This window comes from Balaenoptera ricei, chromosome 13, assembly GCF_028023285.1.
Source record: "Balaenoptera ricei isolate mBalRic1 chromosome 13, mBalRic1.hap2, whole genome shotgun sequence".
Classification (NCBI taxonomy): Eukaryota; Metazoa; Chordata; class Mammalia; order Artiodactyla; family Balaenopteridae; genus Balaenoptera; species Balaenoptera ricei.
Genome location: NC_082651.1, coordinates 76,226,263 through 76,249,814, shown reverse-complemented (window position 1 = coordinate 76,249,814; position 23,552 = coordinate 76,226,263). Strand labels below are relative to the sequence as shown.

General features: G+C 38.2%; 1 protein-coding gene across 8 annotated transcripts in view; it reads left to right on the top strand.

Annotated features, from left to right (window-relative positions):
• The window catches only part of LTBP1 (latent transforming growth factor beta binding protein 1), a 427,484-nt gene that overhangs the window by 249,273 nt on the left and 154,659 nt on the right, over nucleotides 1-23,552 (top strand). For all 8 annotated transcript variants that reach the window (XM_059943619.1, XM_059943615.1, XM_059943620.1 and 5 more), the window contains one exon: nucleotides 20,713-20,835. In XM_059943619.1, the coding sequence (XP_059799602.1) occupies nucleotides 20,713-20,835 (123 nt within the window). The remainder of the gene's footprint in view (nucleotides 1-20,712; nucleotides 20,836-23,552) is intronic.

Genomic DNA, 23,552 nt, shown 5'->3' with positions numbered 1-23,552 from the left:
TTCTTTATCCATTCATCTGTCGATGGGCACTTAAGGTTGCTTCCATGTCCTGGCTATTGTAAATAGAGCTGCACTGAACATTGTGGTACATGAATCCTTTTGTTTTTTTGTTTTGTTTTTTTAAAATAAATTTATTTATTTATTTTTTGGCTGCATTGGGTCTTTGTTGCTGCACGCGGGTTTCTCTATTTGCGACGAGTGGGGACTGCTCTTAGTTGCGGTGCACGGGCTTCTCATTGCGGTGGCTTCTCTTGTTGTGGAACATGGGCTCTAGGTACATGGGCTTCAGTAGTTGTGGCACTCAGGCTCAGTAGTTGTGGCTTGCGGGCTCTAGAGCTCAGGCTCAGTAGTTGTAGCACATGGGCTTAGTTGCTCCGCAGCATGTGGTATCTTCCCGGACCAGGGATTGAACCCGTGTCCCCTGCATTGGCAGGCGGATTCTTAACCACTACGCCATCAGGGAAGCCCATGTAGTACATGACTCTTTTTGAATTGTTTTTCTCGGTGTATATGCCCAGTAGTGGGATTGCTGGGTTGTATTGTAGTTCTATTTTTAGTTTTTTAAGGAACCTCCATACTGTTCTCCATAGTGTCTGTATCAATTTACATTCCCACCAACAGTGCAAGAGGGTTCCCTTTTCTCCACACCCTCTCCAGCATTAATTGTTTGTAGATTTTTTGATGATGGCCATTCTGACTGGTGTGAGGTGATACCTCATTGTAGTTTTGGTTTACATTTCTCTAATGATTAGTGATGTTGAGCATCCTTTCATGTGTTTGTTGGCAGCCCTGAGTGCTTTTGTTCAATGTATATGGAAACATACAGCAGAGGGACCTTCAGAAATCATCCAGTTCAGTGTCTATACTTTACAAGTGAGGATATTCAAGCCCAGACTGGTTAAATGACTTTCCTGTGGCTAAATAGAGCTGAAGTTGTAACTCAGGTTTACCAGTGCCTAGTTTAGTATCCATATATGATAGCAAATTCATTTCAGTTACTTTGGGAGATGCCCAGTTAATGCTGCTAATTTCCCAGTACGCATCTAGGATGAAGGTGGTGGTTGTAGTAACTTATGTGTACTTTGGAATAAATGTTGAAAGAGCCTCCAACAGTCTTATTGAACGAAAATCCATATCAAAACACAGCACATTCCTCGGACTTGTGGTTTCAGGCTCTCTCTCCTTGGCCAGTATGTGTTTATAGGGCTGAGTAGATTTAGGTAATGTTAACAATATATAGATTAATCCCTATTAAAATGGTTCACGTCAAAGGAATATCTTAATTACCTGAGAATTTTCTCAAGTAAATTGTCTCTATAATACTGTGTCTGTTTAACTTTTATGATTTGTAGAGCTTTTACTGACTTAAAAAGAATCTTTTTTTGAAATGCACATAGACATACCATGTCTTTAAAAAGTTTTGCCTTCAAATATTATAAGCCCTCATCGTAGATGAAAGAATGTTGGCAAAGGAGAGGGTGCCCAAGATGCTTTTTGAGAAACATCTGCAAGCCTGTAGTACTGCTAGGTACATGGGAGTAATGGATTAATTAACATTATGTAAGAATCAGTAGAATTTTAGATATTATTAAAAGTTCATATTATATGGATGGAAGGTGGAATTAAATGGATGGAAGAATGAATAGACGGCTAAATATATATTCTACAGTATAAACCAAGTTGTTTCACAGATTTGGACAAAAATGTATATGAAAAGCCCTAGCCCATTATGAGGATGTGTTAATAGAAGCAGAATGAGCAGGGCATTGGAAGTAATGACCTTGTACTCTGCCAGTCAGACTGAATTTGGGGTTTGGGTATTTGGTGTTCATTATCTTTTGGCTAATAAAGTCAGCCAGGCTTGTGAAGGGCCTGGTGTTAAACATGAGGATGTTTAGCCTAGAGAAGTTGAGACTGAAGAGAAATATAATAGCTGCCTTACAAACATGGCTTTAAATAAACGTTTGATCAACTTTCCTACAAAACAAGACTTTTATGAGTTGCTTCAAAGGCCACAGTCAATAGAATGGAGTTATAAGGAGGCATATTTACAACAACTACAAGCAAACCTTTTCTGTGGGTTAGAGTTCCCCATTAGTGTAATGAAAACACCTTTGGAAGTACTGAGCTTCCAGCACTTAGAGGTGATCCAACAGATCCTTAATAACTATTGGCTTGCGATGCTACAGGGACTTTCTATCCTATGCAGTACCTAATGTTAAATGACTCTGTAGGTTCATTCCAGTACTCTGATACCAGTATTACTCTGTCACCAAGGACAGAGGTTGTGCATGAGAAGAGGGAAATTACTTTTTGGTCTGTCGCACAATTTTTAGACATGTAGTTTCCTGAAGTGTCCCCTTGATCAGGCATATCTGGTTGCTTCATTAAGCTGTAGAAAGAGGAGGATCCTTATTTATCCTTCACCGTCCTAATCCTACATGGCTAATTGTTAGATACTCTCCAGAAATGTCAGATGCTCCTAATTTCTCTGAATGTCAAATGATGAAGAATATACTTATTTTCTCGGGGTGGGGTGGGATTTGGACATTAAGAATCCCAATTAGAAACAGAGAGACAGAGAGTACCCAAGGTCACACAGATAATTAAGAGACCCAGCTAGGATTAAACTCCCAAGCCACCTCTGTTTCTGTCTGCAGCATGACCTCCTTTACCAATTTTGTATATATCTGTGAAGTATTACTAATGTAGATACGATATGCCATCTGTTTTGAGAACGAGTAGAAGTCAAAGCAATTAATGTTAATTTGGTTTTGTTTAATAAGAAAGCATGGTTATCTAACATATTCCTTCTACTGGCTGGTTCAAGGTTCTAACAGTTCATATTCATAAAAATACCACTGTAGAAGTGGAAGTGAAAATTTGCAAGTAATCATTTGCCATCTCATTTAGCAAAATAAAATGGAGAATCCTTTAAATAATTCCTTGAGGTTTTTTGTCTTTTCCTCTTCTGGTTTGGCTGGTATGGAGTGACCTTTAGCAAGTTTTGTTCATACTGAGCATATCAAATGGTTCCACCTCAGTCAGTTGCAGTGATGTTCAGTAACGCCAAATCCTGGCTTATGTTTGTCTCAGGAAGATATTTGCAAAACAGTGTTGTACTTTTTGGTGTGAATTCTGGAGTGAAGTATCACAGAGAATTATATTTCATGGTGCCTCAAGAAGGCACAGCTAAATTACACTACAGAGAAGATTGACTCATAACATAATATGAATCTATGGAAATTGCTTTTGAGAGAAGGGCTTAATTTCACTCCCTTGGTGATATTATTGGTCACTAAAATTGGGTAGAACTTTCTCACATTACATATATACACTTGGATTTTCCTAGAGCCTTGAAGCCTTTTGATTTTATGCTGAAGTTTTTCAAAAGAAGCCCATTAACCGTCTAATTACTTGTGCATTCCACATTGTTCTTGGAGTTTAATGTCTTCTCAGTTTACAAAGCACATTTAAAATTAAAGTGATTAATAACTAGAATTACATTATTTCCTTCAACTAAGTGAATTAATGTCCTGAAACAACTTTTCATAATGGGCACTCCGTAACAAAGAACCAACTGTTCACAAGTTAATTTGAGGAGCTTTCAAATAATTGCCCTAAAAGTTGTTTTTTTCCCCCTCATTTCTAGTGGTGCTACAATTATCTTTTCAAAGGAATGATTTATTACATATAAACACATGGAGCTCTAAAACCTTGCCTCACTACCCTCAACATTATGGAATTGTTATAATTTGCTTCATTTATCATAACAAACAATACAATTAAATTTCCTGGTGGATCTAGAGCAGCTTTTGTCATTTGATTATTATTCTAAAGTTTTGATGTAGAACTAGAATTAAATGAAGTAGTACCTCATGGAAATGATCATAGGAACTCCTACTTTCATACTTCTTCCCTGCATCTTGATTACTCATTTTCCCATAACTTTGCCATGAAATAAATGAGTTCTTAAAAATTAGGTGTAAATCTAACTTTTAAAACTAGAATTGGGTTCTGAAATTACTTGGAGACCAGTCTTTTCAGTGAAATCTTTTATTAAAAGCAAATATCTCTTGATATGCTAAAATCACCTACCTGTTTGATTTTATAGCTATAAATTAATCAATCTACTGTTTTCTACATTTTTAGCATGTGCAGAGGTGCTGTGGGCAATGCCAAAATACATAGCTAGAAGACGTCTACACTTTTAGAATCCAGTGTATGCATATTCCTTTTTCAAGAATAATTTTGAAATCTGTAAAAAATATTCCATAATCCACAAACATTAGTTGGCGGAGCACTCCTGAGCTACAGACTGAGGATATGTGATAAATGATGAATAAGACATTGGTCTTGCCCTTTGGATTTAGTGTAATTAAATCAGTTTGAATCAGCAGGATGTGATTTGCTTTGTTCACTCATCCATCTAGCTGAATTTCAGCTGCCTCCAGATGGGCCTGTTAAAGCAAATATGAAAGAGCTGTCCACATAACTTTCTTTTGGCATTATTTTATTACACTGGTTGTTCTGCTTTAATAAAATAAATTTACAACACAGATACACTAAGACAGTAATACTCTATTAAAACTTTCACTGCAGGTCTCCTTTTTGATAGAAAGTACCCCGAAGTGCATCTAAAACTGAATTGTATTCAGACCATAGAAAAGATAATGCACTTTTTTTTTCAGGGGCATATCTCTGTCATTAAATGAAACTCACCGATCTTGGTTAATAATCCACATAAGGAAGCTGTACATGGACCTTCTTGGTTATGAAGAGCTTGTCTGGACTGTAGCTTACATTTCAGACGTCTTAATGATCATCAAAAAATTGCTTGTGAATGGAGTATGGTGAACACACAGAGGAAGACTGGTCTTTGAGTGCTTTGAGGGGACTAGAAAGTACAGGAGAGACCCTCAGGAAAACTGACTTGGCTGGAGAAAAGAATGTGGCCTATGGCATAGTGTTGGGTTAAAACAGACAGGTAGGGTGAGATGAAGTGATACCTAATTTTAAGACAAGTTTCTTATGTTTCTTATGATTAATTGCATGTATCATTTGTAATATAACGGGCTTTGTGATACATGCTGGGAAAACAGCTGTTAGATTTACACTTCTTTTAACGTAGAAATGTCCAAAGGCCATTATGACAACTTCTTGCACATTTAAAAGAAAATGGATTTGTGGCTTAGAGAAGAGTTATCATTTTAGAATTATTTTCAAAGGTATAGTTAATAGAAATAGTCTTTTCCATACAGTTAATAGTTAAATGAATTTACTGACACTGTATCAGTTTTTGCACTCAGCATTGTTTCTTGTGTCCTCTGCTTGCTTTGTGGGTTCATGTTTTCTTTTGTGGTAGGATTGCCAGGTAAAATATAGGACGCCCAGTTAAATCTGAATTTCAGATAAACAGCAAATAATTTGGGACATGTATTTTAAAAGTATTAGTTTATCTCAAATTCAAATTTAACTGGGTATCCTGTATTTTTATTTGCTAATTTATATTTTGAGATCACATTAACAGTGATTAAATGAGATGATTAAAGAACTTAACAGTTCTTTAAATGAGGATCTCTGAGAAGTATATACTTTACATGTCTGAGAATATCTTTATTTTGAGCTCATTCTGTAACGAGACTAGTCAAGTGTACAATTCTAGGATAACAGTTATTTTCCAACAATACTTTTGACCTACATTATACCAGTGTCTTTCTGACCTCTTTTTGATACTTTCTTCCTTTGTAGATAATGTTTCTCTCTTTGGAGATCATCTCTGAATTCTTTATGTTCTGTAGTTTTACCACGATGTGTGGTAAAATCTGAAGACTCAGGTCTTTCCTCAAATTTGAAAAAAGACTCAGGTCTTTCCTCAAATTTGAAAAATGATCCGCTGTTATCTCGTAAAATATTGCTTCTCCACCGTGCTTTTCAGCTGAAACTCCTTTTAGACAAGTGTTGGAGCCTCTGGTTTTCGTGTCTCTTATAATACGTCTTTTGTGCTTTTATCCTCTTGTCCTTTTTGCTACCTTATGCATGAATACCTCAGTTCTGTCTTCCAATTTTCTAATTGCTGCTTTACTATGCCTATCTAGATTCTATTCCATCTGTTACACTTTTAATTCTAAGATTATTTATCAGTTCCAAAATTTCTCATTGTTTTTCATAGCTAACCTGTTCTTTTTTCATTTTTTAAAATGTATTTATTTAACTTTTTAAGCAAACTGAAAAGTTTAGCTGGATTTTAGTTGCTGAGGGAGGAGTGTTTTTGCATAAATAGGTTTAGTTTGTTGTCCTCAGTTGTTAAACCCATTTTTGACTGGAGATGTATTACAGCAACAGGCATTTGTTTCTGCAAAAATCCCCTGGTCAATAATGTGTTAAACTCCTGGCTTCCCCTGCTGCTTTCTAGACAGCAGACCCAGAGCTTCAGTGACCACCAGCTACCATGTATTTCTATACCATTTCAGGTTTACTGGGATGTTGACCTTGTTTTTTGACCTTGATATTTTATCTGTAATTGCTTTATGTTAGGAACTGGGGTGAATGCCAAAGCATGAACTTACTGTGTTACTTTAAAAAAAAAAAAAAAAAGTATCCGTATCAGGATTGAGGGTTTTTTTTTTTTTTAAGGAATCAGTATCAGGATGTGGTTTTTAACATATATATATGTATCAATATAATAAATTGCTTTTCCTTGAGAATACAGAAAAGCTTTTCAGAAAACTTCAAATTATATAATTGTTATCCACAGATAGTCTTTTTAACCATTGTAATTAAGCAGCCCATCAACATAAATTTATTCACCATCTGCCATGCATTCACTCATTTGTTTTATGGATGTTTAATGACGATTTAAGTGGGGGCACACTGAGAAATATATTAATAAAACTCAATTCCTACCCTTACAAAAATCACTGTTCTCACATATGATTAAAACATCAAGGCAGCATGTAGTTAGTGCTGTAAGTAATGAACCAAACACTATGCAGTTTCAGAGGACAGTTCCCATTGAGTTCGAAAATCACAGATGGCATTTAAAAACATATTCCTTGAAAAAAAAAAAAAGCACTTTCTTTCCTGTTTATAAAAATAATTCACACCTATTGTTTAATATTTAGGAACTAGAGAAATGTATAGAAAATAAAAATTACCAAATAAATGTATTTTGTTATATTTTCTACCAATCATATATATATGTGTATATATACATATATATAAATTTGAGATTATATTTCATGGATAGTTGTGAAAACTGTGTTTTTACTTAATAGATAATGAACACTTTCTGATATTATTAAATAACCTTCTAAAACTTATTTTAATGCTGACATAGAATCCCAGTTAATGGATATAGGATAATTCATTTAACCATTCCCCTAAAGTTGGATTTTCAGATTAGTTTCTTTTTTTCCTTTATATATATATAATGCTGTCAGGGGTGTACTTGAACATAAACCTTCATGTGAAGCTATGATTACGTATAGAAGAGACATTATTGGTTCCCAAGCTTTGATTCATCCTGTGCACCTTAGGCTTCAGAGAGGGTGTACGATTTCCCTTCCCACTAGGCTTAGAGAGCCCACTGACTGTGTCCCTCCTCTCCTTCCTTATTTCCTTTTCTTTACAAATTTGAAAACACAAAAAGCGCAGTTAAGTAGTATGTTTTTCTTCACATAGGCTCTTCACATTTCATTTAGGCTTTCCCCAGGTATTTTATATTGAATATGGCTATGAGCAAGATTGTTATTTTTTTTTTTTTAACAATCTTAGAACTAACTCCTGTTGGTTTTAATAATTTTGTCTGAGTTTTGTATGTAGAAAAATAATTTTACTTTCCAATAATTGTAATTTGGGCAAGACGGTGATATATGGGGTAGGGTAGTTATTAGGGCTGAAAGGAACTAAGACATGGGCATGGGAGAACATGCACCAGTGGAGGTGGGTGAGTCTGTTGAGGTATTTTGGGGGTTGAGGCAGGCTGAATTTGAAGTTTGTCTCGTACAGTGCCTAAGGCTAGTGAGTGTAAGCTTCTTTCAAGGTTGTATTTTAAATACATGGGAAGTTGATATAGTTTGTTAATTAATTTTGTTAATTTTGTTTTTTCCTCCATTGACATTTTTGGTTTGCTTCAAAGATTTTGGGTTGTGACCAAATTGTCATGGAGCTAATATAAATGTCTTCAAATTAGTACAATCAGCCCTTCACATTCGTGGGTTCTGCATCTGCAGATATGGAGGGCTGGCTGTATTATGCTGTTTGATGCAAAGGACTTGAGCGTCCACAGATTTGGGGATCTGCATGAGGAGAGGGGGTCCTGGAGCCAATCCCTCAGGGATATCAAGGGATGACTATAGTGAGTGCTCTGGACTCTCCCTCCCTTTTTCTCTCTTTCCCATCCTCCCTTCCTCCCTGTCTCCCCATCTCTTTCAAGGCCCACTCACCTTGTTCTGGGTCTTATTGCAGTGATGGGAACAAGGAACAAGGGAGACGGTGATGATCTGTAGACATAACTATGTTTTTAGTGACAGTGATCCTGACACGGCAAGTGCCATAAAAGGTCTAAGTTTGCTAAGTTCTCCAGCACTCAAGCCCACTTTAACCCTTTTGTACCTACCCCAACTGCTTCCTCTAGTGTTCTTAGGTTCTCACCCAACTTTTCTCCAGACTTTCTCCTGAGGTGGAACTAGCTAGGCCACCTGCTTCTCTAATTACTCTTGATTTTATTTATGTGCTACTTCTCTCCTTATGGTAATACTTGCATAAGAAACTTGATAACTTTCTCTTTTCTAATACAATAAATTTCCTTTTTGGTCATTATCGCCTACACATCTTTTTATCTACCTGTTTATGTATTTTGCTAGTGTTTATTGAATGCCTATTTAGTGGAGCCATTGGGTTGGGTGCTTCAGCTATGTCATAATTCTCACAGTAAGCCTGTGAGATAGTGTTACGTTTTTTTAAACTTGTAGTGAAACTGAGCCCTGAGGCTCAAAGAAATTAAGTAGTGGAAGATAGCATACCTGGAGAGTGCTAGCATCTACCTCTGATGCCTGGCCTCCCTCTCCCCACTCTGTGCTACTAACATTTACGCAGTAGTTTGTAGTACTTCTTACCATGCTTTTTATGTCATTAATTCCTGACAACGACTGTATCTCCTTGTTACAGGTGGGGAAACCATGGCTTAAAGCAGCAGCACTGGGGGGGATATTAGATGCTCTCTGGTTCTTTTACTCTTTAGATCAGACTATCCTGTTAGGTGCTTTCAGTAACTTGGTTTAGAAATCAGAGTTCTCCACACTTCATTGTTTACTTTCACAGCAAGTTTTCCTGTTTTCAATGTGTCTGCTTTGCAGGTAAAATAAGTGTTTTTCTCTCTTGTTATTAGCAAGCCATTGTACCTTAGTTTTATCCTGAAGTCCTTAGCAAGCAGAACGTTGAGGCCTCTAGAGGCTGTTTGTTTAAGCTTGCATTCCTTTTGGGCACTCCTCCTGAGGCACTCCCCTTCTGTTATCACCTCTTCTCCCTTCCCCTGTAAGTTAACAGTTACTTTACTAAAAGAATCGTGTGTTTCTCACGCTTCTGGGGGCAGCTGGACAGTTCTGCTGACCCAGGCCGGGTATGGGTGATGTCGGCCAGCCTCAGTCTTGGGTCTGTGACCAGCTGATGGCTGCCTGGGGCTGGATGGTCCAGGATGGCTTCAGCAGGGATGGCTCAGCAATCTTCCGCAAGGTGTCTTATCTAAAGCTCTTCAGGCCTAGGCTTGGGATTGACACACTGTCACTTCAGCTGTAACTGGTGGCTGAAGGAAGTCACAGGCCAGCCTGCATTCAAGGAGTGGGAAAATAGACTCTACTTGCTAGTGGGAGAAGTTACAAAGTCACATAGACAAGGTCATGGATACAAAAAGAGGTAGAGAATCGGGGCAATTTTAGAAATCAGTCTGTAACACCTTGAAGATCTTTATTTGTATTACTGGGAGGTCACTTTACGTCTAAACTTATGAGGCCATGTTGAAAAAGTGTTGGTGAAAAAAAGTCTGATAATATTAGAAATTATGTAGTTTATTATCTATTTAAATTTTTATTAGTAGTGTAACCTATATATAGAACAATGCACAAATCACAGGGAATTAGCTCAGTGAATATCACGAAGTGAACGTAACTGTGTACTTATCACTAAAGTCAAGAAATAGAAGATCCCCTGCACCCCAGAATCCTTCCTCTGTCCCTTCTCAATTTTTACTTTCTCCCTCTTTTCCAGAAGTAATCACTGTCTCGACTATTATAAGCATAGATGAGTTGTCTTTTTAGGATCTTTCAAATTATCCAGTAAGTGTTTCGTGTCTGTCTTCTTTCACTTAGCAGCATGTGGCCAATACCATTTCTTTAATATTCAGAACTGTGACTAGTGACGTGATAATATCCATTGATGTTTTCATTTAAAAGCTTTTCAGTGACTTTTCCCTTCCTTCAGCATGTTCTTCTGTGACTTCTTAGTTTATGCAACATTCGCTACAGTTAGTGTTTTCTCTAAAGTTCCCTTCAGTTCCATTAACAAAAGGGAATTTATTGCTCTAATATTTATTTCTTTCCAGGAGGAAATAAGCAATATGTATAGGAGACTAATGTGGGTATTAAAATGAAACTTAGAATCCACTGTTATCGCTACATATTTGGGAAATCATAGTAGAAAATCAGTAGGTGTGAACTAAGACTGGAGTCAACCAGACTTGATAATTAAATTATTCAAAGTGCTTAAAATGTTTAAAATTCTTTTTATTTACCTATCAGATTCATCACAGTGCTCTGCTGTATTTAGTGATTTAATCCCAGAAACTGGGGGGGAGGGGTACTTAATGTGATGCTGAATCATGTTTTGCAGTCTCAATGACCAAGAGGCAATTGATACGTTTTACTGATTTGAAGGTGTTTCTTTACTGTCCTAGGCATCCTCTTGGAACTCCTGCTTCTCTTTGTAGTCTAAATAGGCACAATATTTTGGGTAAGAATTTAAAGTTTTGATTTGGACCTGAGTATCATTTTAGCATTGAAAATCAGTTTGGGACCCATTCCCATCCATTGTAAAATCATTTTCTGGTGTGTCCTCTTACTATGCTCCTATCACTGGGATAGGATTCAAAAGGGAAATGTCTGCTTATTTTATTCACTTTTCTTCAGGAAAGACAGTGGTGAAGTGAGTCATTAGCACATTGTATTTTCCAATAGCTCTTTGACCTTAGTCTCTGGGGCTATAAAATCAATGGGAAGATGCCTGTTGTATCACGAGTCATGGAGAAAGCCCGTAATAGATATGTTATTATGAATGTTTCAAGGAGAAATTAATGTACTGTCTATAGATTATAGTCGGAAATCCAAGACCGGCAGAGATGTGCATCTTCCATGTGTAGCACACATGTATTGAGAAATAAATACAGGCCGTTCTCTGGACTCTGATAATTCTTCTATCATGTTACCCTGCAGACAGAAGGATTGGAAGGCAGGGAGTTGTTCCCACGGTGGTTTGCTTCCTTTGAGTGAGTTCAGTGATTGAATCTACCCCATGCTAGATGATTATTTTATAAATGTGGGACAGTTACAGGTCATGAGGGGAGGCTACGGCTGCAGTAGGACCTAGGTTGAAACAAATACAGTCACAAAGAGACTCATATGATAGTTCCTGGGGCTGACCCAAGAGAGCAACATTTCACAAAATGTGCTCCACAGACCACTAGGTCAGCTCGATGTTAATAGGTGGTGTGTGAAAAAAGATTCCATGGCCAGAAGTGTGGAGAATACCAAGTTAAACAGAGAAAACCAAGAGTCCTCGCCAAAGAATTTCTCACGGGGTCTTTCATGTGCAAATGTATATAGAATATGTAGCGTTTCTCAATCATATTCGGCCACAGAACTCTTCTTTTAGCAGAAGTCTCACAGAGTTTGTGTTTTATATAAAATACCTTGGGTAAAATTGCTCTTGAATGTTGATCTTCTAACATTTTTTTGCTGCCTTATCTCCTAAAATAATTTTGAAAAACTTAGGTGTTCACACATTTTTAAGCCGATATCTGCATTTTTTTTAATCAAAAATTAAATGGGTTTAGTAGATTCATTTCCGGCATGTTTTATTAAATATGGGCTTTCAACATATTTTCATCAAAACCTTGGAGCAGCAGCATAGACTCATTTAGTCTATGAATGATGTCTGCCGTCTAACCTAATTGGCAAAACCAGACCTTCTTATGAAATAAATCAGACTTATCCCTTTTCCTGTGACTGTCCCTCAGGAGGGGTATATTTGTGAATTGTTCATTCGTTTGGTGCCTTTGATAATTTCACATTGTAGGGCAGTGCACCTAGGGAGATTCCAGATGGGCAAGAGGGTGCCTTGAAGAGAAAGCAGACACTGAGTAAAGGAGAGAGGGAAAAGGAGATTGGCAAGTGTGTTGTTAGAGCACTTTTAGAGAAGGAAACACATGAAGGCTCAAGATCTAGGAATTGATTCCCTTAAATAAAAGTATCCCAGCATGGGCTTCCCTGGTGGCGCAGTGGTTAAGAATCCGCCTGCCAATGCAGGGGACACGGGTTTGAGCCCTGGTCTGGGAAGATCCCACATGCCGCGGAGCAACTAAGCCCGTGCGCCACAACTACTGAGCCTGCGCTCTAGAGCCCGCGAGCCACAACTACTGAGCCTGTGTGCCACAACTACTGAAGCCTGCGCACCTAGAGCCCATGCTCCGCAACAAGAGAAGCCACTGCAGTGAGAAGCCTGCTCACCGCAATGAAGAGTAGCCCCCGCTCGAAGCAACTAAAGAAAGCCCATGCGCAGCAACAAAGACCCAATGCAGCCAAAAAAAAAAAAAAAAGTATCCAAGCATGTGTGTCCCCTGTGTCACTTGCCTTCAGGGGTGTGTGTTTCCCGGGGTGGGGGAGTTTTAAGAAATACATATGTCCTCTTAGAGAGTGAACTCCTCCTTTATCTAAATTAAGTGATCCCTGTTAAACAGACAAATGGTCTGTCTGGCTAGGAAAAATATTTACCTCAGAGGTGGTTTTTTTTTTTTCCTGCTTTCAACTGGAAGTCAAATTGCTGAATTGTGTGATGGAATTTCTGTCCATCAGCAAAAACTGAATAGACACAGCAGAATCTCCAAAACACTTCATATTTTCACACAGTATAAAGATCTGCATGTACTGTTCTCACCTTGTACCTAACTCCTGTTGGTTACTGGACATGCCTCATTTCCTGTATAAGCTTGTGTTACTAAAAAGGCAGTAAATTAGTACTCACTTTGTTAAACATACATACTTTCCTGTAGGAGCATAGATACATAAAAGTGTGTTTATTTCCCACAGGGTACTTATGCTAGTCATGATATATATTATGCAGTAAATGTCATACTTTATTTATTCCTTGGCATTTTCAACTCTGGCAACTTGCAGATTGTTTTGAAGTCAGGGTATTTAAGCTAGAAGCAACCTTGGGGAGTATCTGCGTTGCAGGAGAGGAAAGTGACATCAAGAGAAAACAAATGACTTGCTCTAGGTGACATAATTTAGGATCCTAGTTACCAAACTAGGTCTTAATGAGAGATTTCTCCCATTAGATTTCCCCATTCTCCCTTAACCCTTTTAAAAAATAAGAGCTTGGACAAAGTTATCTCTATAAAACTGCGAATAACTGTTGTGTTGCTCACCGTCCAAAATTGTTACAAAGTTCCAGTGAGAGAAGGTGTGCTGTACAAATACAAAGGAAGGTGTTGAGGATCCTTGCCTCATAGTACTAGATCGTTGTTATCATTCTCTGGTGCTGAAATGCTAAGGCTGTGTTACATTAGGTTGTGTAAGGAGTCTCTTGTTATGCATATTTCCCAACTACTCTGTATTTTTATACTATCTGGGTAATAGATGCCCCAGCCTTCTGTTTCTTTTGTATTAGGTTGAACCATGTGACACTGCCAATATTCAACCATTTTAGATTTATAAGAAGAACAGTTTTGTATTATTGAACGTGATAAATGGCCAGAGGTTCATGGTAGGCTGTACTGGGCAGAGACACTCTATAAATGTTCTTAGTGAATGGAGAAGTGTGTAAATCTTCATATAAGCTGTAGCCTCCCTGTCCCTCCACCCTAGATTTTGCCTGCTGTAAAGGTATACACTGGGATGTATGAGTTTCTCCCTTCCCTTTTGCTTCGGCAAACTTCTAGACTCCCCAGCCCAGCAGATCAGATGGAGATACGGGGTGGGGCGGGGTGGGGGTGGGGGTGGGGTGGTGACTGGTTCTGAGTCAGCTCCTTCCGCCATTCATCTTGACCTTGTTCTTGAACTCAGTGAGCTGTGTTCTATGCAAGTGGTTACACCATTCTTTCAAAGGATAGAATTCCACAATTGTCCAGAGAAATTTGGTGGTCTGCAGAGGGAAAACAGTGAACAAATTCGTTTGTTTACCATTGGTTTGTTTTTTTAAACTAAGTACTACAATACTTTCAGTTTAATCAGAACACATTAAAGGAGATGGGCTGATCCTGTAAAATATGAGACTCCTGAAACACAATTATTTTTGTCAAATATAAGTAATTTATAAAAAATTATAATCAAGCTAGAAGTTTTATTTAATTTTAAATAAGAAAATAGCCTGAGGAATTGAAGCCTAAATAGAATTATAATTCATAATTAGCCGATCATGTTTCATATAATTGTTAAACTTTGGCCCGATAACGCCTTCTCTCAGCATAATCCTTAAATTTCTCATATCCAAAGAGCACACTTTCAGTCACCCCATGTTTTGTTCTTAATGCATTTGTGAATCTTTAATTTCCTTCAGTTTATTTATAAAGGTCTTAAAGAGCCTGACTACCTCAGAAAGTCATTTAGATAATTGCTCATGTTTCATATTAATTTCTGGGGTTCTAAATTTAAAAACACGGGGCATAAGTTTTTTGCCTTTTTTTTAAACACAAAGGATATAAACTATCTAGCCACCCACAGTCCTCTCAGGAACGAAGCAGGGGATGGAAGAATGAAGTGGCAAAAAATAAGAGAATTCCTATCCAATTTTTAGATTTCAAATTTGGCCTATTAGGAATGAACAATTTATGAATGGAATGCTTTTTAAAGTTTTATTTGTGAGTGAGTTGTTGAAACCTGGAATATGATTTTTCACAGAAATAATGTCAGTGATTTTCAAATTTTCTTTACAAATGCCATCTTAGAAGTTCAGTTTTTGAAGCAGATGTAAAGGAACTGCCTTGCTTAAAAGAGGTGTGTAGGGTGCCCAGTCTCCAGGGACAGGTCCGCAGGTCACAGTTAAGTCTGATGAATTACCTTAACGCCCCGCTCAGACATGGTGATGCTAGGACTCTAGTCTGCAGATCACAAACCACACAACCCCGAACTCAGCAATCTGGGGAACCTAGTCTGTTTTGCTTCTTGCTCAGGCCAAAGCACAGTCTCAGAGACAGCAGGAGACCATCCAGATGTAGACAGTATAGAGGCTGAGTTGAGTGAATGCAGCCCTTCAAGTCCCCTCATGGAGCAAGCACTCACCTCCACTCCATCATTCCTCAGACAACTTTACTTTAAGATCGTCCTTTCTGTACTTATAAAGTCATATTTTCATCCCCTGTGTGTGAGTTTTTCAGTGAGGGCATTATTGACAATTTTCTTTGTCAAGGAGGATTAACCACACTTTGTTCATTTCCCTAGTGTCCACCCAGTGAGTGTTCCCCAGTCCTTGGAACAACCCAAAGTGTCCCATAGCTAAGCATACCCCACTTTGAGAATCAACTAAGAGGGAAGCAATTTTATTGACCTACAACATCCCTATAGGGATTTACATTGTAGGAGAGATTGCTTTTAGATCTAAATGGCTACTAAATATACGAAAAGGAAATACAGGTCAAAACCACAATGAGATAACACTACACTCCCGCTCGATGACTAAAATGAAAAAGACCGACAGTAATTTGTTGAGGATGTGGAGCAATTGGTACTGGAAATGGAAACTGACATAAGCACTTTGGACAACTGTTTGACAATATTTATTGAAGTAAATAAACATGAGCCTTATTTAGTGGCCCAGAAATTTTACTCCTAGATATATACCCAAGAGAAATTAGTGCCTAGGCCTACCAAAAGACATACATATAAGAATGTTCACAGGTGCATGGTTGGAAATAACCCCCCAAATGTCTCTCAACAGTAGAACAGATAAATTAACTTTGTACTCACACAATAAAATGTAACAGAGCGATGAAAAATGAACTGTATGCAACAACATTGATGAATCTCTTAGGCATAACAAAGTCAGACAAAAGAATATATACAATATGATTCCCTTTATATGAAGTTTAAGAACAGCTAAGACTAATCAACAATGATGGGAATCAGAATAGTAGTTACCTGTGGGGGCAAAGAGGTTGACTGGGAAGGGACATGAAGTGCCTTCTGAGGCACTGGGAATGTTCTAAGTCATGATCTGGGTGGTGGTTATACAGTATGTGCTCACACACGTGTATACACATATATACTTGTATGTATACATGTATGTATATGCAAAAACCTCATATAGTTGTACACTTAAGATTGATATACTTAGCTGGATGTAACTTTAAAAAGAAAAAATCTTGGAAATTTAATTAATCTCTAATTTATGGTATTTTCTAGAATATGATAAAAATAAATTGAGGTGGTTGAGGGAAATGGGAGTTTTTCTGGAAGCTGTGAGAGTGTATCCATGCTTCTGGGTTTCTGGAGCCAAAATTAGGGGAAGTGGTATTGCTAGTGGCACAAGCTGATTAGAATAGAGATGGTAGGAAAAGGGAAGGGAAAATTTTATATGATTCCTCTTCTTCACTCTATTTCTTCCTTTCTGTAGCCATAGTGTTTTTGTTTAAGCCTTAATTTCTGTCCTCCATTCCCATGGCATCATGGTCGAAGTGGTGGGCAATGTTGAGAGTCAAAGAGGGGACATTGGAGGAGAGCATAAGGCAGTGGTTGTGTATCAGGTATCTATGCTTTGTGGGGGACAAACACCACCTTAACCTGCAGGGAGGTTAGCCAGCAGGGAGACTGGATGGTACTGTCATAGAAACTTCCAGATAAGGGAAAATTCTGGGTCCCAAGAGATAAACATGGAAGGTGTAATAGTACAGTCAATGAACAGGAGTAAAAGCCCCTCAGAGAAAGAGGAAGGCTGATGATCACACCCTAGTGGGAACATGAGGAGAAACAGTGGTCCAGCCTTTTTGACCACAACTGGCTGGTTACCCAAATTTGAGGTTTAAGTGGGGACATACAGTAGGGGCTTGGCTTGTACCACGTAAGCCCCAACTGGACTTGGCACTCTTCCTGGTCCTTCATGGTGGTTCTCTTAAAGGGAATGAGTTATAGGGGGATATTTTCAATTACATGCTGTGCATAAATGTGCGTTATAATACAACACACACTCTGATCAAAAGTAAGATGGGCAGGTGCTGGACCATATGCTGGTCCAGGTGTCATCTAGCTATACCAATTTCCAGCTGCATGCAAGCTGGAATGCTGTAGAATTTACATAACAAACATGGGTTGTCATTTGAATATCATTGAAAATGTCATATTGTCATGTGTCGGGTAAAATATGTCCATGTAGATATCTTTGGCTACGTAGAATATGAAATATAAGCAAATAGTGATTTATTGCAGGCTGCATTTGCCTTTTTATGTGACGATTCTGCTAGTAATGTTTTGCTACCATGGCGTTCAGTTTAATGTAGAAAATTAACATTTTAGGATCCTTAATAGAAGTTTTATTAGAATTAATGATTGAGAGAAGTAAATATAATTTCACATGGAAACACTAATAGCCAAGTCTGTTAACTGTTAAGCTTCATAAGCCACCCTGAATAAAATAGATGACTACTAATTCTTCTTTACTTTTAACTTGTCACATTCTGTTTATTTTTAATTACTTTTGAAAATGACTCTATAATCTTTTTTAAAAAATTGCCACATTTTTGTCTCTCCTCTTCCAAATCATTTTGATTTCCTCTTGGGCCACTGACTTAGTCCCTTTGGGCTGCTGTAACAAAATACCACCAACTGGGAAGCTTAGAAACAGCAGGTATTTATTTCTCACAGTTCTGGAGGCGGGTAAGTCCCAGATCAAGGCACCAGCATGGCCACCTTCTGGTGAGAGCCCTCTACCGGTTACAGATGTCTCCATTGTGTCCTCAAATGGTGGAAGGGACTAGGGATCTCTCTGGAGCCCTAGGGATCTCTCTGGAGCCCCTTTTATAAGGCAGTGTATACACATATATACTTGTATGTATACATGTATGTATATGCAAAAAAAAAAAAAAGAATCAGGAGGATTCTTCCCTCATGACTGAAACACCCCGCAAGGGCCTCACCTACTAATACCGTCACCTTTAGGGAGGGTTAGGATTTCAACATATGAATCTGGCGGTGGGGTGGGGGGCACAAAACATTGAGACCATAGCAATCACCACATGCAGATGACCTTGAGGCTCTGTTTCCAGCGATGCTTTCCTTTCACTTTATTCCTGAATCTGCTGCTGTGGCTGGATATTTATACAATACTTGAGTATCCCAGCATGACCTTCTAGTGTAAAACTTACCTCTTTTTAAAAATTTTTTTAACATCTTTATTGGAGTATAATTGCTCCACAATGGTGTGTTAGTTTCTGCTTTATAACAAAGTGAATCGGCTGTACATATACACATATCCCCATATCTCCTCCCTCTTGTGTCTCCCTCCCACCCTCCCTATCCCACCCCTCTAGGTGGTCACAAAGCACCGAGCTGATCTCCCTGTGCTATGCAGCTGCTTCCCACCAGCTATTGATTTTACGTTTGGTAGTGTATATATGTCCATGCCACTCTCTCGCTTCGTCCCAGCTTACCCTTCCCCCTCCCCATGTCCTCAAGTCCATTCTCTGCATCTGCATCTTTATTCCTGTCCTGCCCCTAGGTTCTTAAGAACCATTTTTCTTTTTTTTTAGATTCCATATATATGTGTTAGCATGTGGTATTTGTTTTTCTCTTTCTGACTTACTTCACTCTGTATGACAGTCTCTAGGTCCATCCGCCTCACTACAAATAACTCAATTTCGTTTCTTTTTATGGCTGAGTAATATTCCATTGTATATATATGCCACATCTTCTTTATCCATTCATCTGTCGATGGACGCTTAGGTTGCTTCCATGTCCTGGCTATTGTAAATAGTGCTGCAATGAACATTGTGGTACATGACTCTTTTTGAATTATGGTTTTCTCAGGGTATATGCCCAGTAGTGGGATTGCTGGGTCGTATGGTAGTTCTATTTTTAGTTTTTTAAGGAACCTCCATACTGTTCTCCATAGTGGCTGTATCAATTTACATTCCCACCCACAGTGCAAGAGGGTTCCATTTTCTCCACACCCTCTCCAGCATTTATTGTTTGTAGATTTTTTGATGATGGCCATTCTGACTGGTGTGAGGTGATACCTCATTGTAGTTTTGATTTGCATTTCTCTAATGATTAGTGATGTTGAGCATTCTTTCATGTGGAAAACTTATCTCTTCATCTGCCTTTTTCCTTCACAGAACTTTCTACAAAACCAATAGTGTCTTTTCCTCTTTGCTCAGATTAGAAGCCTCAAGGGCATCTTTGACCCTCTTCTAATCCAGTGCCCGTGTTGGCCAGTCAAACACCAAACACCATGCACTGTCAGTTGTTCCTTCAAAAACAAACAAACAAAAAACAAAACTTCATTCCTTCTCTTCCTGATTATTCTCACTAACCTGGCTTGTCACCAGTCTCATACATGCTTTATTCCTTCAGTGATCAAACTTTTAATCTCATCTCACCAAGCCATGTGCTGGCCAGATGTGTTTCCCTAGAGCCCGCCCTTGATTATATCTTCCTCCTGCTCACAAACCTTTCGTATATTTCCCTGTTTTCAATAAAATTGGATCCAAACCTAGCCTGGCTTTAACCAGCTCTTTTTCCAACTATTCACCTTCCTGAAACTTCTTTTCCAGCCAACGGTTTGACTCATGATTTCCTGATCCCTTTCCTTCTCCAGTCTCTGTCGCTCATGCTCTGATGTCCACCCATGTAGATCATTCACCCCTTCCTGCCCATCCATCTGGCTTCTCCCCCAATTCAACACCTGATGAAGTCTTACCTCCTTCTCCATGCTGCAGTCTCCCTTACCTCCACCTTCCTTTAGTAGCTCTTATTTGTCTATACAGGCAATTTCATAATTTAATTTCTTCAGGTTTATGACCTTTCTTCTGATTGTGATAACGATTTTCCCTTCTTTAATTTTTACATAGTTATAGGCACAACTAGACTATAAGTGTCTCCAGGGCGAGAGTCTTCGCCTTACCTGTATGCCCTATAATACTTAAAAAACACTAACACTAAAATATAAGCTCTGTGAAGGCTGGCATCTTTGGTCAGTTTTGTTCACTGGTAAGTCTCTAGTATCTAGCATAGAACCAGGTACATAGTAGGTGCATAGTAAATATTTGCTAAACTGTAGATGTTCAGTAAATGTTTGATTTGATTAAACTGGTGCTGCATTAAAAGTTGCTTGCATCTCTTACTTACTATAACTGAGAGGTGTTATAGTGATAAAGACAGGGAATGCAATTTACAGCCAGAATCTGTTCCATAGAGCTTGACTTCTCTTTCTAAAAGAATTGTTTTCCTGCAGATATTAATGAATGCCAACTACAGGGTGTGTGCCCTAATGGTGAGTGTTTGAATACCATGGGCAGCTATAGATGTACCTGCAAAATAGGATTTGGGCCAGATCCTACCTTCTCAAGTTGTGTTCGTAAGTAATGATCACTTTTTATTACTATTTTGCATCTGGTTTTTTTTGGGGGGGTGGGAACTGGGAAGTATCCAAAAGAAGGTAAATACTCAGCGGTCAACTGAATATTGTAAATATGCAGGAAAATGTCATTAAAATGACAGGAGGGAGGAGGCGGCCTGATATACTACAATAAATCTATGTTTATTTTAAAAATGCATTTTTATTGTGTTCAGAAAAAATGACAGCTTAAACTTAAGGTAGAGAACAAGCACACAGAGGAATTATACTTATGCAAAGAAAACAGTTAATTAAAATTAGCATACCTAAGACATGAAAACAGATTTTTCCTTCATGAGTATTTTAAGCATTATTTAGGTGGAGTGAAACTTTGTCCCAGCTTCTGTCTTTAATTAGTCCAAATTCTGAGTCACTTCTGTCTGATTTAATGAGGTTTCACTGTACTTTCTTGGTTAGAAGAGTCTGGGAAATAGTTAGCAAGGCTCTGTGTTTCAGATTTTTTTATTCAGTTCTAATTTCAAATATTCTATTCTGTTGTCCTCAAAAACCACTGATATGTGTCCCTGAAGCTAAACTATTTTGCCTTACAAATCTGTCTCTAAGATTTTTTTTTTTAACTTGTTAAGGATAAAAATCCTCCATCAAATCTTATGTTCTAATATTGGTACAGAAAATGTAGTTTCTCCGAAAAGACACTCTAGCCACAAAACCTAATCCAGTGTAATCAATACAGATCACCTGACAATTAGAGATGTATGCATGTTAGATGTAAAGTGCTCAGACACAGAATTTTTTAAGACTACCTTATTTTTAGGGTACTTGTGCCCATTATTACAAAGTAGGTAAATGCAACAGATTTTTCAAAGTCACATACGATTAAAGGTTAAACATTTAAAACTAATGCATGGCAGAAAACTATCGAGATAATGTTAAGAGCAATCCTGCATTAATTTTTGTCTTGCTAGGTTTTTGTTTTTATTTACCTGTTTTTATAATGTGGCATTGGTATTTGTTAAGTTGTATCTTTCTGGTCCCCAGTTTTAAATTTGTCATATCATCAAGGCATATTTTTCATGAAGGTACCATCGTTTGCTTTTAACTGTGCATCTCTAACTCTGTGCCCTAAGGTGATGGATAGACATGGTGAAATAAAGACAAATGTAATAAAATAAAAATGGCAATCTCATTCATTACTTTTAGATGAGTTTGTTGAGTGTTTTGGAACATTGTTACTAATTGCTACTATTTTCCTTTGAAACCTGTCAAATACAGATTAGGAAATTTTGCACATAAGTTCCTCCGTGTTCTTTCACAGGCAGTTCTGATCATAAAGCAGGCAGACACCTAATTATAGGGCTTTTTTTGGCGGGTGGTAAAATTAGACTGTAAAATTATGCTTGCATACAAGGTACACTTGAAAACTGATGCAAGGATTTGGAAATTTCAGGCCAAAAATCACATTGTTGACAATATCCAGATAATTTAGGGATAACTTCTGGCTGATTGGAATTACATGAGTAGAGTATTGTAAATACAGTTGTATAATTTAAGCATAAAAGATTTTTAGAGTTTGAATATAGAATTTGCTGTGAATATTTGTTTTTCCTTAAATAATTTGCTTTGTAGTCTGGTTAAAATTACTACATTGAATGTTGTAGATTAGGTACACTTAGAGGACTGGTCGCAAAGTGTTTTATTTGACTAGATCTGATGTCTAGAGCTAAGGGCAGACATCCAGGTTTTAATAAGATTGTAGAAACCTGCCAATGAGATATTTGAAACACACTCTCCTTAGCATTTATTTTCCCTGTCATTGCCCAGATAATACTGAACTTATTAAACAACCATCCATTCGTATTTGAAAAATAAATAATTCAATTTTATGGTTCAGCTACAACAGCTGAAACGATAAGTATTAGGAGACGTTTGTTGCTAGTTAAATGTTCCCGTTTAGAGTCTGAAGTTAAAACCTGGGCTCTTTACCAGCGTTGAGTGGGCAGATTTATTTCTCTTTCCTCTGAATTTACCACATGTAATATCATAGAGATATGTAAAATCTTTCAGGATTTGTGACTTGGTTCAATCCAGTCTGATTTGTGGGTGAACCATATTTTGAAGAAGTTGATAGGGACGTCTGAAGAGCAAGAATGTCTTGAGAAAGAATGAGGGGAGAAGGTGATACTTACCAAGTAGGGGAAAAAAGTACTGGCAAGTTGGTGGTACCCTTGATAGTCATGGGGGAAGTAGCAGAAGGAGACCGGGGGTCACACATGCGCACACACGCATGCACAGACACGCACACAGACGCACAAAGGCACTGAGCAAAGCTATCTATCATTTGGAGTAAATGCTCTTGCAAGATATAAAAACAGCCTTGGATAGACCGTGGAAGCAGATGGAGGAGATTGACCACGTTTGCTCAGGCAGCATGAATTTAGGGCACATCCAGGCCATAAAAGGTGTGGCTGACTCTGTGAACTCAGAGAAATGCACTTGGCAGTGGCCGAGGAGCAGTGGGAAGCTCTCCCTGTTCTCGAATACGCGGAGGTGAACACCCTCAGAATTCCTTGACTGCAGCCAAAGGTTGCAACCACTTCACTTTCTCTCCTTGCCCGCGCCCTGCCCTTGACTTAGCCAAGCTGAAAGAAGAAAGTAGGAGGGTTCTGGCGTTTGCTGTCTCCGACCTCTGTGTCTGTGGATGAGGGCGCTGCTGCAGT